A 15,643-nucleotide genomic window follows, 5' to 3' on the forward strand; every position below is an offset into this window, starting at 1 on the left:
TACAATTAATTCTGACCAATAGTGAGGGGCGGGCACGAAACAGAACCAGTTTCATTTGGTTCTGCCCAAAGGTGGCGGCGGCGGCGACGACGGAGGGCATGAAACAGCCACTATAATTAAGTGTCAAGGAACACCTTGAAGCACAACAGCCAGTCTCCAGGGAAGGCCTCCCGGAAGACTTGCCTTCGGTTGGGAGAGGCCTGGAGCGGCGTGTAAGATCAGATTTCTTACGTGGCTCCAGGCCTTCTCTCAGCCCCCCTGAACGTCCGCCACCTTTCCGCCCCCAGGACCTAGTCGGGGGCGGGACCCGGGGTGGTGGCACTTGCCTGCTGGGCCGAGATCCTCAGCCACAGAGGAAGGAACCGGCGCCCCGCCACAAAGAAAGCGAAGGCAGCGGCGGCCAATCAGTGGCCCGCGCGTGCAGCCTTGCGCCCCTCGCGCCCCTCTCGCTCCCGCCAACCCCCCTTCCTGCTCCCCTCGGGCGCCGCGTACGTGCAGCGGCCGGCTCCGCCCCTGTGGGCGGGGCCTGGGGAAGCCGCGGTCGGCTGGCCAGGGCCAGGGAGGTGCTGCCCGTTGCTGCTGCTGCTGCTGCTGCTGCTGCTGCTGCTGCTGCGGCGGCGGCGGCTGCCCCGCGGCGCCGAGGCTGAGGCGGAGGCCGGGGTGCGCGCTTGGCGAACGTGCCTGATCCGCGTCTCTCGGCTGCACCAGCCTCTGTGGCCGTCTGCTCGTCTCGGCTGGTGTGTTCACTGCCCCGGCGAGGATGCGGCTGTTCCGGTGGCTGCTGAAGCAGCCAGTGCCCAAGCAGATTGAGCGCTACTCGCGCTTCTCGCCATCGCCGCTCTCCATCAAGCAGTTCCTGGACTTCGGTGAGTGTGGGCCCCCGGAGCCCCACGGTCGCCACGGTCCTCATGGCCCCGGGGCTCAGGGCCGCTGTCTTCCGGGCCCTCCACCGCCGCGGGTCTCCGCAGCCTTAGGGTAAAGTCGTGGGAACCGCGGGCGGGGCTCCGGGCTGTCCGGGAGCTCTCATGGGGGCTCTGATTTCGGGGCGCGCAGGGACAAGGCCTTATACCTGTACCGGTCGGGGGCCTACCCGTAGACACAGAACCTGATCCCGGGCGGGACTCCCCAGACCTGCATGTTTAGCTTCAAATCTACTTGACACAGCCCTCCCCGCCCTTAAAACTTCCCAGCGGAATGTGGGTGGCTTTTTCACATTTTTATTTTTAGACCCTTTCTTTGGTTGGTTAAGAGCTGTTTGGAAACACCTTGAGGTCGTATAAATTATGCAATCGCATTTTGTTCCTTTTCTGCTTTAAGGTGCTCGAGTGTGGCGAGTGTGGCCGAGTGTGGCCGGAGCTGCAGGACTCGAACTGCGTTGTCTCCTTAGTGTTATGTTAAAATAGTTAGAGGCCTGCGCTGCTTACGTCTTAGATGCTGGGGACGAGGGGACGTGTAGGCTCCTAGCGCAAGAGCAGGGTTCCATACAACCCCGGCCTCGGAGCTAGCACCTTTGCTTGCGCCTTAACTTTTGTGTCCCACTCACCTTCTTCCCTGTTGAGTGGGCTGGACTGGTGGGCAGCTCCCACGGATTGAGGTGGGAGGACAGAGGACCTGGCGCCCAGCCTGCCTGAGGCCTAACAGAGATGGGACTAGATTCCACCACCTTATGTTAATTGGATCGTGTTTCCCCAGAGTGGTGCTTTTTCAACTGCTGAGCGAATACTCCTAATTACTGAACGCGGGGGAGCTGGTTATGAAACACCTGAAAGTAAACCCAAAGTGCCCATCCAGGCATCAGAATGGAACTCGGCATCCTTGAAGGAAAATAAAATAGAGCGGCAAAGATGTTTTAAGCTCCCAAGGGAAAACAACCCATTATTTATGTCTGTTCATGTCATGGATTTTATGTAAATGTCAAGGGATGGTCTCAGGTGGACAGAGAAACTAAAGTGTGGAGAAAAACTGAAGTGTTTAGTTTTTAGAAGAACTAAAGTAGAACACTCGAGGAAGACTCAATATGCAGAATGTGGTGTCCATGCTTAAGTTGGAATAGGAAGAGAGGAATAGGGTAACGCTGAAACCAGATTAAATTTTAAGAAATCAGTTTGCCAGAGAATGATGAGGAAAATCAAAGCTGCATCTTAAACTTCACTCCCCAAAGCTTTCCAGTAGTTTTACTCTACCATCTCTGGCCACTTGTGAGAATTTCAGAGGTTTGAGGCAGCTACTGACTTCAGAGTTTAGAAAGAAAATGTCACTGTTGCTATAAATAGCATGTTTGCCATCTCTAATTTATGGTTTAGAGAAGGTTCCGAAGGTATCAACCTTTCACTAGGGTAAACTGAGTCAGGCTAATTCACACTAAAGAACAAAAGGAATCCAGCCCTAGCTTCTGTGGCTCAGTGGATTGAGCACTGGCCTGCAAACCACAGGGTTAACGGTTTGATTCCCAGTGTAGGGCACATGCCTGGGTTGCAGGCCAGGTCTCCAGTAGGGGCGCATAAGATGCAACCACACACGAATGTTTCTCTCCCTCCCTTTCTCTCTCCCAGCCCTTCTCTAAAAATAAATAAAATCTTTTTTTTTAAAAAAAAGGAACCCAGGAATTTCCAAGTCCTGTCTTCCACCCTGAAAGTCAAAGCAATAGCTCTAATCACCTGGTGAAATTTCGCTTGATTTATTTCTATAGCAGTTAGTATCTACCCATGTTAATAGGTGTCTTGGCAAGGATAGTATATTTGAGTAGGAAAACCGCAGTGGAGGGTAGTGTTATTGTGGCAAACCCATGGGACTAGTATCTGGAAACAAATGCTCTGCCACTAACTCAAGAGTGTGGCCTTGGCTAAGTGACTGAACCTCACTTGGGTCACTTTCCTCATTAATAAAACGTGAGGATTATATCAGGTAATCTCTAAAGCACAGCTCCAAAACTCTCTGATTGTAATTTTAAAGGAAAAGGGATGAGCTTTTTAAAAGAAAATTACCAAGTCTTTTCATAGACATTTCCCATAAAAGGCCTCTGACCTGTTTAGGGAGGGTGGAGGGATATACTACTCCAGGATAATGGAAGAAGCATAGTAATTGAAATCTTTTCCTTGTAAGGAATCTCACAGGAGAGCCATATAGAATTGTAGTGGAATTAGAAACTACAAGCTTGTTTATAATAATACCCAGAGATGAATTGGGTGGCAGGAAGCCTACCTTCGATGAGAACTAGAAGAAGATGTTTGTCACACAAAGGCCATCTCAGCTAATACCTTTCTCTTAGTTCTTCTAGCTTCTCATAGAACTTCCATTTTGGCAGGTGATATGGGAGTTTTATAATTTAATGGGTGTGGAGGTATTTTTACGATGAGAAAGAAGAAGAATAAAGAGGCTTTCTGCCAGTGTATGATTAGGGAAAACTACAGAGGGGGACCACCTCAAGTTCTTCAAGGACTAGGAAGCGAGGAGCAAATGAGTCAGCAGGGTGGGACTGGGGCAGACTCCTGAGTATGTGCCGGCTCCAGAAGAGGCAGCTGAATTGGCACCAGTTCAATATATTTTAAAAGACCCAGTGACTCAAATGAAATAGATGCATGAACCACATTGACTCACAGACTGCTACTTTGTGAACTTTATGACCTTCTCCCTGGCTACTTCACAAACGGCACATAAATTTTTGACTAGAGTAACTGGACAGGGAACAAAGAATATACACAGAGTTTTATGCTTCAGCATTCGTTAGAACCATGTCAACAAATACATTGTCGTTCCTATGGCCACTGGAACAGCTTCATCATGCCAGTGTATTCCTTGTTTAAGACTGAAGACTAAAACTGCTTGTTACTTCAGAAGCAGTGCTTTTATTTTTTTAAATCAAATGTATTGGGGTGATGTTGGTTGAAACTTATATGATCTTAGGAAGCAGTGTTTATATTTTAAAGGAGTATTCCTCAATCTCAGCAGTCTTAACATTTTGGGACAAGTCACTGTCCTAGGAGTGCTGTCCTGTGCATCTACTGAAGTAGCATGCCTGGCCTCTACCCACGAGATGCCAGTAGTAACACTACTCCCCCCAAGTTGTGACAACCAAACAGGTCTCCTGACAGTGCCCTGTCCCCTGGGGGAGCAAAATCACCCTCTGTTGAGGACCACCGCTGTAAAGTATTTAGATCAGTGGTCTGCATGCCTGGGCCCAATCACCCTAACTTCTAATATAAATAGTCTGAGGGTGAGGTGCTGGGTATTGGCATTTTTAGAAGATTCCCCAGGCCCTAAAGCATAACCAGGGTTGAAAACCATTCATTTGATGATCTGCATCTAGAGTACTGTCTGCCTTTCATCTGTGTGCCTTCTCTCTCTATGCCCTTTAAAATGATAACAGTATCTTGAACTCAACCTTTACTTGAAATATGGCCTTCCACACAGCGAAGGGTAGCAAGAATAGCAAGTGGTCTAAATGGACCATGAGTTTATAATGGCAATAGTACCTTCTAAAGGATGTAATTTTGAGAAGTGAAATTTTCTTTTTGGTCTGAGATTATAGCCACATAGTTCCAGATTCAAAAGGTGCAAAAGGACATTGACAGAAAAGTCAGTTTCCAACTTTTGTTTACTAGCCTCCCTGTTTTTGCATCAACAGCAGCTTATATTTTTGTCTGTTCCTTGCTTTTTAAACTTAGTGCCTTGGAGAGCTTTTCCTAGCTGTATCGGCCAACTTTTTTTCTTTTGTATGGCTTCTGAGAATTTAATTCTATGAGCGTGCTATATAATTCATTAGCTAACTCCCTGTTCAGGGCTAGTAGGGCATTTTGAGTTGTTGCTATGGCAACTAGTGCCATAGTGAATTACTGTGTGCATTTCATACATATATGAGTATATATGACAAATTCCTAAGCATAGGATTACTACATCAGAGGGCACGTACATTTGAAATTTTTTAAAAAAGATTTTATTTATTTTTAGAGAGAGGGGGAAGATAGGAGAAAGGGAGAGAAACATCAATGTGTGGTTGCCTCTCACGCGCCCCCTACTGGGGACTCAGCCCCTAGCCCAGGCATGTGCCCTAGATTGGGAATCCAACCGGGGACCCCTTGCTTCGCAGGCTGGCACTCAGTCCACTGAGCCATACCAGCCAGGGCATGAAATTTTGATAAACATTGTTAATGTGCTTTCCATAGAGGTTGTCTGTTTATCCTCACTAGAAGTTTGAGTGGGCCTATTTTCTTACACATTCACCACATTTTTGTCAAACTTTGCACAAGTGAAAAATGGTATGTAGAGAGCATTTTTTTCTCCTTGAGTAAACATTTGTTTAGGTTTTTTCTAAAAAAGATTTTACTTATTTATTTTTAGAGAGAGGGGAAAGGAGGGGGAAAGAGAGGGAGAGAAACAGCAATCTGTTGCCACTCTCATGCCTCCAGCTGAGGACCTGGCCCACAGCCCAGGCATGTGCCCTGACTAGGAATCGAACTGGCAACTTTTAGGTCTGCAGGCCAGTGCTCAGTCCACTGAGCCACATCAGCCAGGGCTACTTTAGCTTTTTATTATGGAAAATTTTAAGTATACACAGAAGTAGAGAGTATAGGATGATGAATTCTTGTGTTCATTATATTGTTATCCACATGCTGTTTGTCTATAGATGTTGTGTGTATGACACACATGAGCAGTCTGTTAGATTTCCTTATCAATGTCATGCTTGTTTTTGAAAAAATACTTTCTATATTAACACCAATTTATCCTTCAAATTATGTGTTCTTTAAAGATTTGTTAGAATACCCCATCAAACCTTTTAAACCTAGTGTGTTTTGGAGGCTATCGTTCTTCGACAGCTTTTGGTATTGATCTGTATAGATTTTCTGTTTCTTCTAGAGTCCATTTTGATATATTTTTCTAGAAAAATTATCCTAGTCATTGAGATTTAACATGAATTTGCATAGCTGAGACAGTAGTCTCTTAGCCTTAATTTTCTCTGTGGCTCTTTCCTGTTTCTTTTATATTTGTTCTTTCCCTTTTCTTGATTAGATTAGATGGTTGTTTATATAAGCGATTTTCAACCGGTTGTGACACAAAAATTTTTAAAACATGTAGTACCTGACTATTTAGTCAGGGGCACTGACCCCTTTTCTCTTAGATGGTCAAATAAAAAAAATAACAACAGCCAACACAACAATAGCCATCTGGTGGTAATGAATCAAAATTATACCTATTTTTTTGTCAGATTGGCAAAAATATATTTTTTTGGTGTGCTGCAGAAATTTAGTAATTAGTTTATGTGTGCCATAGATGAAAAAGGTTGAAAATTGCCGGTTTATGTGATTGGATTCATTTATTAGTCTTAGGACTTTTGTTTCTGGTTCATTTGACTTTCTTTTCTGCTTTGTAGTTTATTTCAGTATGTAGGGCTACAGTTTTGTAGCCCTAATTTTATTTATGTTTAGTTCTGCTGCATTGTGATCAGAGGATGTTATCTGAATCATTACTTAATTTATTGTTTACTTTGTAGTCCAACATTTGGCCATTTCTTGTGAATGTTCTTTGGGCAGCAAAAGGAAGGTTAAGCTCTCTTCTCAGGTTAGAGTTTGATATATCAAATCTACCATATTAATTATGTTATTTAAGTTTTCTCTACTTTTACTTTTTTATATCTACTTGCTCTGTCATGGCCTGAAAGAAGGTCAAGTCTCCTAATAGTATGATTCTATTTCTTCATATGTTGCCTGTGGTTTCTCTTTTACTCCTGTTGATGTTATGTTTGCTGCTTAGATATTGTTAACTGTCATGTCCTCATTGTGAGATGTATCATTTAGCAACAGAGTGCTGTCCTTTTACTAGTTTAATGCTTTCTGGCCTGGATTCGACCTTATTTGACATTGAGATCTAGAACTTGATTTTCCTCTTGTTTATACTTTCTGGGAGAGCATTGCCATCCTTTTATTTTCAGAATTACTTTGCTTTCAATATTACCTTGAAGTTAAGTTTTGCTTTGTGAATCAAACCTTTTCTTTTATGTAGTTAAGTTTAACCAATTTATAATTATTGCTATGACAGATCTGCCATCTGTTATGATAAACATCTATAATTTTCTTTTGCTTTTGTTTTTAATACCTCAATTTTCTACTGTATCGTATATCTTATTTGCTTTATTATATTTCTTTCAATAAGTAGGTTTGAATTTTTGGTTCCAGTGATTGTCTTTATAATTATTTCTTTATTTCTTTAGCCTTCTTTGTCCACTATGGTCAGCACCAGCCACTTGAGCTTTCTGAGCTCCTGAAATGCGGCTGGTGTGTGGCTGAGAAATGGAATTGATTTAATTGTCATTTAAATTTAAAGCTGATACTTAAATCAGTTAATTGGAAAACTTTTAAGTGTGTTTGGAACAATTCAAGTATGTGAATCTTCCTCAACTATTGATGAAATCTAATTATATCAATAGGTCAGTTATTTCTGATAGAAATTTATCTTTGAATTGAGCATGTAAGTATAGAATATACACTGGATTTCATAGACTTTTTATATTCAAAATAGTATAATATGTCAATATATTTTTGTATTAATTCCACGTTGGAATAATTATCTTTTGGATATGTTGGAATGAATAAAATGTCAAAAACTTTACCTGTTTCTCTTTTTAAAAAGATTTTATTTATTTATTTTTAGAGAAGGGAAGGGAGAGAAACATCAATGTGTGGTTGCCTCTCGTGCGCCTCCTACTGGGGACCTGGCCTTCAACCCAGGCATGTGCCCTGGGACTCAAACTGCCAACCCTTCAGTTCGCAGGCCAGCACTCAATCCACTGAGCCACACCTGGAGGGCTACCTGTTTCTTTTTATGTTAATATGGCTCCTAGGAAGTTTAAAATTACATGTGGCTCGCATTATATTTCTATTGGACAGTGAGGCTTCAGATAGTATATATATTTTTATTAGGAGTAATAGGGACATAACATTTTAATATGTTCAGAATAAACATTTATTGATTTTATTTCTTAATATAAAAACCTGTTATTCTCAGGTTTACCAATTTACATGGTAGTTCTTTGTTATACTTGCAGAAAGTTTGAAGTCTTTCTATTAAGTAATTGTTATGAATTAGAAGTTCCCTTAGTGATATAAGAAAAGGAGAACTTGGATATTACGACAAATTAAAATAGGGCCTTCTGCATCTTGAGTGAGTTCACAGGAAATGATTCACATTTGCATTCAGACGTCCTTTTCATCATTCAGTTTTGCCCTGTCCAGTTCTGATCCCTTCATTAATCACTTTTATCCCTCTCTGCAGACTTACTTCTATTTGTTTTATTTTCCAATTCCTTTGCACTTGTGTTTTGCATAGCTGCACTTTTCATGTTAAAGGCATTTGCACCTGGCTTCTGCTATTTTCTTCTAAACCTGTTTCCTTGCAGAGGGCGGGCCCTTGCTTGCTTGTAGCCTGTCACAGCCTCCTCAGATGTTTTGCTCTCTGCACAGAGTGGGTGCTCCATAAATGGCAATTACTGACTTCATATAAAGGTTATTAAATATTCTGTCACTTTGAATCAGTTGTTATATAAGTTTAAACTTCTGTAATGTCCCCACATTTAAATATAGCATCTTCCAAATGAAACCACCAGCAAGCAGGTTGTCTGATAACTCGGTCCTCTTTCCACAGGAAAGATTCCTACGAGAATCACACTAGTTCTGTGAGCCTCTGAGTCTTTAGCTATTAGAAGGCGGCAGCCAGTTTCCAAATTTTTACTATTGGCCCAGCCACCTCTGTTTTCCTTTAGAAAGTATTTTAAGATTCTGATACCTACTGAAGGGTTGACTTTGATTCCAAATGACAGCTCTTCGAAACGTCTTGGGTTTTGAAGTCATTATGTTCCCTGAAGCCAGGAGAGAACAATGATTTTGTTTCTGAAGAAGATAAAAAGTACTTTTGTTTTCTTTTGTTTTCATTGTGTCAGGAAAAGGGAAAAACAATCACATTCTACTTCCGGGTGTGTTTCTTTTGTACCTTTACGCATGCGCACAAGACACACCTTTTCTGTAAGCAGTAGAGTTTTTCTGCTGTGAGGAGTTGCCAAAATTAGACTAATCTGTTAGGAGACAGAAGCCAAGTATTCAGAATTAAGGGGGAAGGGAACAATTCCATTTAGAATAAAGATATCTAATGTGGCTTGCCGCATCTTGACCACTATTTCAATACAAAGAAAGAATTGGCCTTTTGGGCCTTGATGATCTGGTAGGGCTGAATTTCAACATAACCTGGTTTTATAAGGCTCCAGGCACTAAAGGTGCATGGCTCTGGCTTCCGTCCATGTCTTTGTTTTGTGTGCTTTTGAAGGGGAGATAGAAACACACTGACCTAGTGATGGCTGAGTGGTTTCCACCCATTAGGCATTGGGAAATTGATTAGACTGTTGGCGAGATTTCGGAAACCTTGGTTTTGTTACCGGATGGAATCAGACAATGTCATCACTTTTACTTAAAAACAGTTGTATGTGCTTTCTATTGTTTTACTTCCATGATAATCTGATTTCAGAGTTGAGCAAATCCTCTTGTTTTAGGGATACCGGCAGTCTAAGAGAGGTTGTCAACTATAGCCTGAAGGGCAGCCACCCATTTTTTTTTTTAATTAATAGACTTTATTTTTAAGAGCAGTTCTAGGCTCACAGCAACATTTGGCAGAAAGTACAGGGAGTTCCCACATAACTCCCCTGCCGAGCGATGTCCTCCCCCACTCTTGGCATCCTTCACCAGTGTGGGACATTTGTTACAACTGATGAGCCCACCGCCCGAAGCCCAGAGTTTACATTAGGGTTCACTCTTTGGTACACTCTGTGGGTTTGGAAAACACATATTTTCGTAAATAAAGTTTTATTGAAACACACAGTCATGCCTATTTGTTCCTTATTGTCTGTGGCTTCTTTCCCTCCACAACAGTAGTTGAGTAGTTGCCGCAGTAATGGTTTGGTCCACAAAACCAAAAATGTTTACCATCTGGCCCTTTACAGAAAGTTTGTGACCTCTAGTCTAAGTGAATTCCATTCCCAGTTAAAGACGCTTGAAGTGATTGCTCTTAATTTGCGTTTCAATGATAAAGCTCTGTTTCTCCCCTTGGCTAGTAACAGTAAACCTTGGCTGTCAGGAGTGTGACTTTTGAGATACTTAAGACTTTTCCAGGTAATCGGCAGTTTGCCTATAGGGTGTGTGCCCCCAGCAGAATTACCATGTGAAAGTCTTGAGGAATTTTATAGCTCTAATCTGCAAGGCTGTCCCCAAAGTTTTAAGTGTACCAGTTTCTCCATAGCCCTGCCAAAATGAGATTTTAGGGTTTTAATTGTGTAATAGGTAATGGAGAAGCTAAAAGTTGTGTCCCTGCCCCCATGTGGGTTAATTTTCTGCATTTTGTTGTGTGTAAAGCACCCTTGACCATGAGCCATTTAGAAGCTGGAACCTGGAGTTTTAATCATGTGCGGAAATTCCTTGTCTATCTGGTATAGTGAGCTGTTGTGCTATGTAAATGTTGTTTCCCACTGTGTCCCATTCTTTGGTAAAGTAATTATCAAAGTACACAATTAAAGGTATTTGCAAAGAAAATCACCTTTAATCCTTCCATCCATTTTTATTTTTGCGACAGCCTTCCAGCTTTTGCCCATATGTTTACATCATTTAACACCAAAAGTTGGTTTCCTTTTTATTTAGCACACGGCGTAAGTTTTTATACACTCAATCATTTATAGTGCTTTTTATCGTGGTCAGGTTTATCACTTAAATCCCTCTGGAATTTCTCGCTATTTCTGATGGGACTTTTTGCCCAAGCCCAGGAAGAGCTATGAACAAAGAGCTATATGTCAGAATGTATGAATCCTATGAGTTGTGCATGGTTTCCTGCTGTCTCTGTTTGTTTTTGTAATACGGGTGGTTTCTGGGAGTGTGTGAGGTGTTAATCGAATTGTCCTTTATCTAAAGTGTCCCTGGAGGCCTTCTGGATTGGAAACACAAATAGAAGAACAAATGTGAATGTGTATGCTACTTTTTCTTGATTTCTAGGTCCTTTTCTTGGCTGCTTACTCGTCTAGGTGCTCTTCAGAGTTGTTCCAGGATGTATATTATGATGCAAAGTTGGTGTAGGAGAAATCAAAATCTTCTTCTCCCCTTAGATTCATTCAGTGGGAACTTGAGCTTAAAGATCATCTGTCCAAACTCCCCAGTTTCACACGTGGCAAAGTAGAAACCCCAAGTAATGAAGAGACTGCCCAAACCATCAGCTAGCTGATGACAACGGTTTGGCCACCTCTTCCAAAGTGAACCAGAACTTATTCTTTTTAGGAGGTGAAGGCATCTCACCTTTTGTGTACCACTATCTAGCAGACACAACAGTGGGAAGATGTAGCTGTAATTCTCACAACATCCAGGTGAAGTAGATATTTCCATTTCTTGGACAAAGACGCTAAAGCTTAGATGATTTAAATATCTTGACTAAGCAAAGTTAGGGAAAAAACCACAGTTAACATTCAGGTAGATTGAGCTTTTAAACCTATGCATTTTTCATTCAACATAATATACCATTTCTTTCAACATACTATACCATCACGCCAAGGCAATTCTTTCTGGCAGATACAGTTTTAGTAATGCTGAAGTTTTGTCTGAATTTGTTCTCTTAGGAAATCAGGAAATTGCATAATCTAATGGTCATCTAGTGTTATCATTTGTGAACTATTAGGTTAATACCTACATATTTACTTACACTAAACACTTTTTATTCTGAGGCTCCCTGCCTTTTGTTGTCTGCCTTATTGTCTCTGGGAATATGAGAAGTAGTCTATGTAGACTGTACTCAAGTCTTGATTTCTGGTGCCTACCACCAGTGGAAGCTTGGGCTAATCACTTAATCCCACTACATTCCAGTGACCTTATCTGCAAAATGGAAATGATAGCATCTAATCGTAGGCTTGTTACACTGATGAAATTGGGAATGGGCAGTACAATGCATGGCACATGGTAGGTGCTCTGTAATATTGGCTATGCCTTTATTATGGGAAATTAGTGACATAGCATTTCCGGGATGAAATCAGCTTCCTGCTAAGAATAAAAACTGTGTAGGGTGCTCCAAATCTCCAATGTTAATTATCTCAAAGGTTGTTGGCTGAAGGTTTCAGCTATATAAACTGATCATTTTCCAAGAAACATAGCCCTTTCAGCTCATGTGTGCTTTGAGCGTGACTGGCTTTGGCTCCTTTTCATTCACTGTAATGGTTAACTTAACATTTTGCCTCAGTTAACCTCAAAGATGAGTACACCACGACCTTTACGTAACTGTTCTTGCTTCCATGACAACAAGACATCCTGTAACTCACCAATCCACTCTTAAGATTAGATCCCAACCCTCTCTGGAATTAGGTTGATGTGGATCTGTGTGATGGGCTTTGGCTACGTTGTTAGTCAAAGCTCTATTTGTGATATCAGTTCTGAACATTCCCTGGCCGGACATACCATGTTAATAGTTACTGACACCATATTATCACCTTCCTATCTACCTTTTGGCTCTTCCCCTAACTCTAAGGATTTCAGTACCCCTAACCAAATATATAGAATGCAGTGATCTGCTGATAAGAGGAATTTTCCATTACCAGCAAATACTAGCTTGAACCACTGAATTTTATTTGATATAGCAAGTTTATACTGAAACTTACTAAGTATTTTATTTTTTAAAAGATTTTATTACTTATTTTTAGAAAGAGGGGAATTTAGGGAGAAAAAGAAGGAGAGAAACATCGATGTGTGATTGCCTCTCGCGGGCCCCCTATTGGGGACCTGGCCTGCAACCCAGGCATGTGCCCTGACTGGAACCGAATCGGCGACCCTTTGGTTCGCAGACCAGCACCCAAGCCAGGGCAGAAACTTACTAGGTATTTTAATTTTCAGTTCTAGTCAGTAAATATTGAACACCTACAATGTGCCAGGTATTGTGCTAATGGACTTTTCCATTTTCTGAGGGATCATAGGACCCGCAGGATAATAGAACTCAGTGACTGGGGGCTGTGGCAGAGGGGTTGCCCATGCAGTGGGCACAGACGGTGGGCTTGCAGTGAAATCCATGTACAACTGGCTTTGACCTTATCTGCCATTCAGAGGGGCAGGTTTCTCACTAGTTTGTTTATGGGCATATATATTTCACATGTGTAAACAAACAGGATTTCTAAGAGTGGATCGAGTCACTAGTAGACATCACTCACTTTCCCTCAGCACAGACACAGACGTCCTTCAGGGAAAGATCCACAACCCTCTCCTGCCTTAATTTTAGGAATTCCATCACAATCACTCTGCAACCTCTATTCCTATAACAACAACTATCATGACATGAAGGTACATACCGTGGGCTTCAATCATGGCATGAAGGACCGTGGGCTTCAATCATGACATGAAGGACAAACCTTCAGGAAAGTCTGCATAGACTAGCACATTCTGTATGAGATTTTTTTTAAAGAACAGAATGGCTCTAGTAGTTTTTTAATTTTAATTTTTAATTTTTTAGTTCTCACTACAGGACATGCTTATTGATTTTAGAGCAAAGGGAAGGGAGGGAGAGAGAAAGGGGAGAAACATCGAATGGTTGCCTCTCACACGTGCCCTGGGCAGGGGATCGAACTCACAACCTAGGCCTGTGCCATGACCAGTAATGAACCCGCCTCCTTTTGGTGTACAGGATCACCTAACTAACTGAGCCACACTGACCAAGCCTCTATTGTTGTTGTTTTTTTTCTCTTAAATAATAGACTAGGTCTAGTTATAGGGGAACCTTTTGTAGAAGACTGTTTTTCTTTAAAAACACTTCTTAATGACTGCATATTTATCCATGTAAATATACACTATTGTAATTTATTTTACTGTTCCCTTATTGTTGGATATTTAGGTTGTTTACAATGTCCCTTCCAAACCTTTTATTTGAAAACATTTCTGACCTTAGGAAAAGGTGTAAAAACAATACAGTTAATACTCCTGTCTAGCACTTAGAGTCATCAGTTAACTTTGCCATCCAGCAGGTCCTTGAATAACATTTCATTACAATGTTGGTGAGATGCCATAGGAACCTATGTGTTGTCTGTATCAGTTAGCCAACAGTAAAACTGGTTTTGTTATCTGTCATTTCACCAAAAGTGCACAACCTACGGCATTAAGTGAGGGCTTACTATATTTGCTTTTTATCTCCCTCCTTAACCCCATTCATTCTCTAGTGCGATACAGTTATCACACTGGAGAATGAACCGGAAGTCGGCAAACAGAAGGGTTGCCCTCCACCCTGACCATGGGAACATTATGAGGCGGGCCGTCACCGCTAGGCAAAGTAAAGGGCAAAAGGGAGGTTCTTCTCTAACAACCCTGAATAAACTATAGTTTTATTTTAAAGAGGGTTAGGGAAGCTGGGGTGTTGTTAAGACCTCCACCAAAAAGCCCTCTCAATCAGGTGTTCTGGGTGTGCACTTATTGTTTAGGCTGCCTCACTCTCAAACAGGACTCAATTAGCAAGGATCACTGGACAGCTGAGAAAGCCCACAGTGAGAAAGAGAGGAGCTAAGGCAAATAAATGCTAAATAGAAATGATCTTAGAGGAAACATTCAGGCAATAGAAGGATGCTTCAAAATATAATTTGAGAAATAAATAATCTTCTACACATCCTCCCGAGGTGTCATTTCCCAAGATTGGCCATGACGATGCTTTTCGACAGTTTGCCTTTGCCAGCTCTCCATCGAGAGGGGGAGTCTGATCCCTTTCCCTAGAGCCTGGGCAGGCTGTGGCTGCTTTGGCTGCTTTGACCAGCTGAGTCTGGCAGGTGGGGGCTAGCTGTGTGACGTCTGAGGCTGGGACATAGAAGGCCCTTATAGTTTCCACCTTATTTTCTGAACCTGTACAAGAATCCACCCAGTCCAAGGCTGCCATGCTGCGAGGAAGCCCACAGGGAGGCCGCCCAGCCATGCTGGTGCTCAGGAACGCAATGCCTGTAGTAGGAGGCCTTCAGATACTTCCAGCACCCACTGTCCCTGCCATGGTCTAGTCCCTTCCCTGGCATTGAATTTTCCCAGCTGAGGTTCCAGACAAGCCATCCGTCCTGCATGCTGTCTGGATCCCTGACCCACAGCATCTGTGAACATAATAAAACAGATGTTGGGCCAAAAGAAGTAGTGTGATCTCTGGATGTTGTAGGGGCACTGAATGTGATAGGGAAGGAGGTGTGTGCAAGCCCGCCAGTCTTTGACTCTGAAGTTTCTGGCTCCCTGTTAGTAATAATGTTAGTAACATCACTGTTCGTAATAATAACAAGGTCCTGGTCTAGAGTGAGGGCAGTTTCAAGTTTGATAGGCTCCAAATCCGCTACCTACATTGAAGTTCAGGAAGAAGTTTTACCAAACCAAGGAAAACTGTTAAACTTTCCAGGAAGTGAAATAGTACTCCTGGAAATGGAGTAAAACAAACGTTTTAAAGGTGTAAATGAAGCTAAAAAACTAAGAGATTCTTTTGAAGGATATTCGCGATCATTTGGTAGCCCTCCATTCACACTTCAGCTTGTTTCTGTGACAGACCATTCAGTTAATCGTTGTGTAGCCCCAGTAAGTCTGAGACTTAATTACTTATGATTCCAAAATCCAGTGTTTTCAAAAGACTGAAATCTTGTAAC

General features: G+C 42.1%; 1 protein-coding gene across 2 annotated transcripts in view; it reads left to right on the forward strand.

The window, feature by feature from the left end:
- Positions 1-592: 592 nt before the first annotated feature.
- PDK3 (pyruvate dehydrogenase kinase 3) overlaps positions 593-15,643 on the forward strand; it is a 55,288-nt gene continuing 40,237 nt past the window's right edge. For both annotated transcript variants that reach the window (XM_054581166.1, XM_054581165.1), the window contains exon 1: positions 593-866. In XM_054581166.1, the coding sequence (XP_054437141.1) occupies positions 761-866 (106 nt within the window). In that variant the 5' untranslated portion in view covers positions 593-760. The remainder of the gene's footprint in view (positions 867-15,643) is intronic.

The sequence above is a fragment of the Pteronotus mesoamericanus genome, unplaced genomic scaffold (assembly GCF_021234165.1).
Source record: "Pteronotus mesoamericanus isolate MK-2021 breed Mesoamerican mustached bat unplaced genomic scaffold, CSHL_Meso_final contig_65, whole genome shotgun sequence".
Classification (NCBI taxonomy): domain Eukaryota; kingdom Metazoa; phylum Chordata; class Mammalia; order Chiroptera; family Mormoopidae; genus Pteronotus; species Pteronotus mesoamericanus.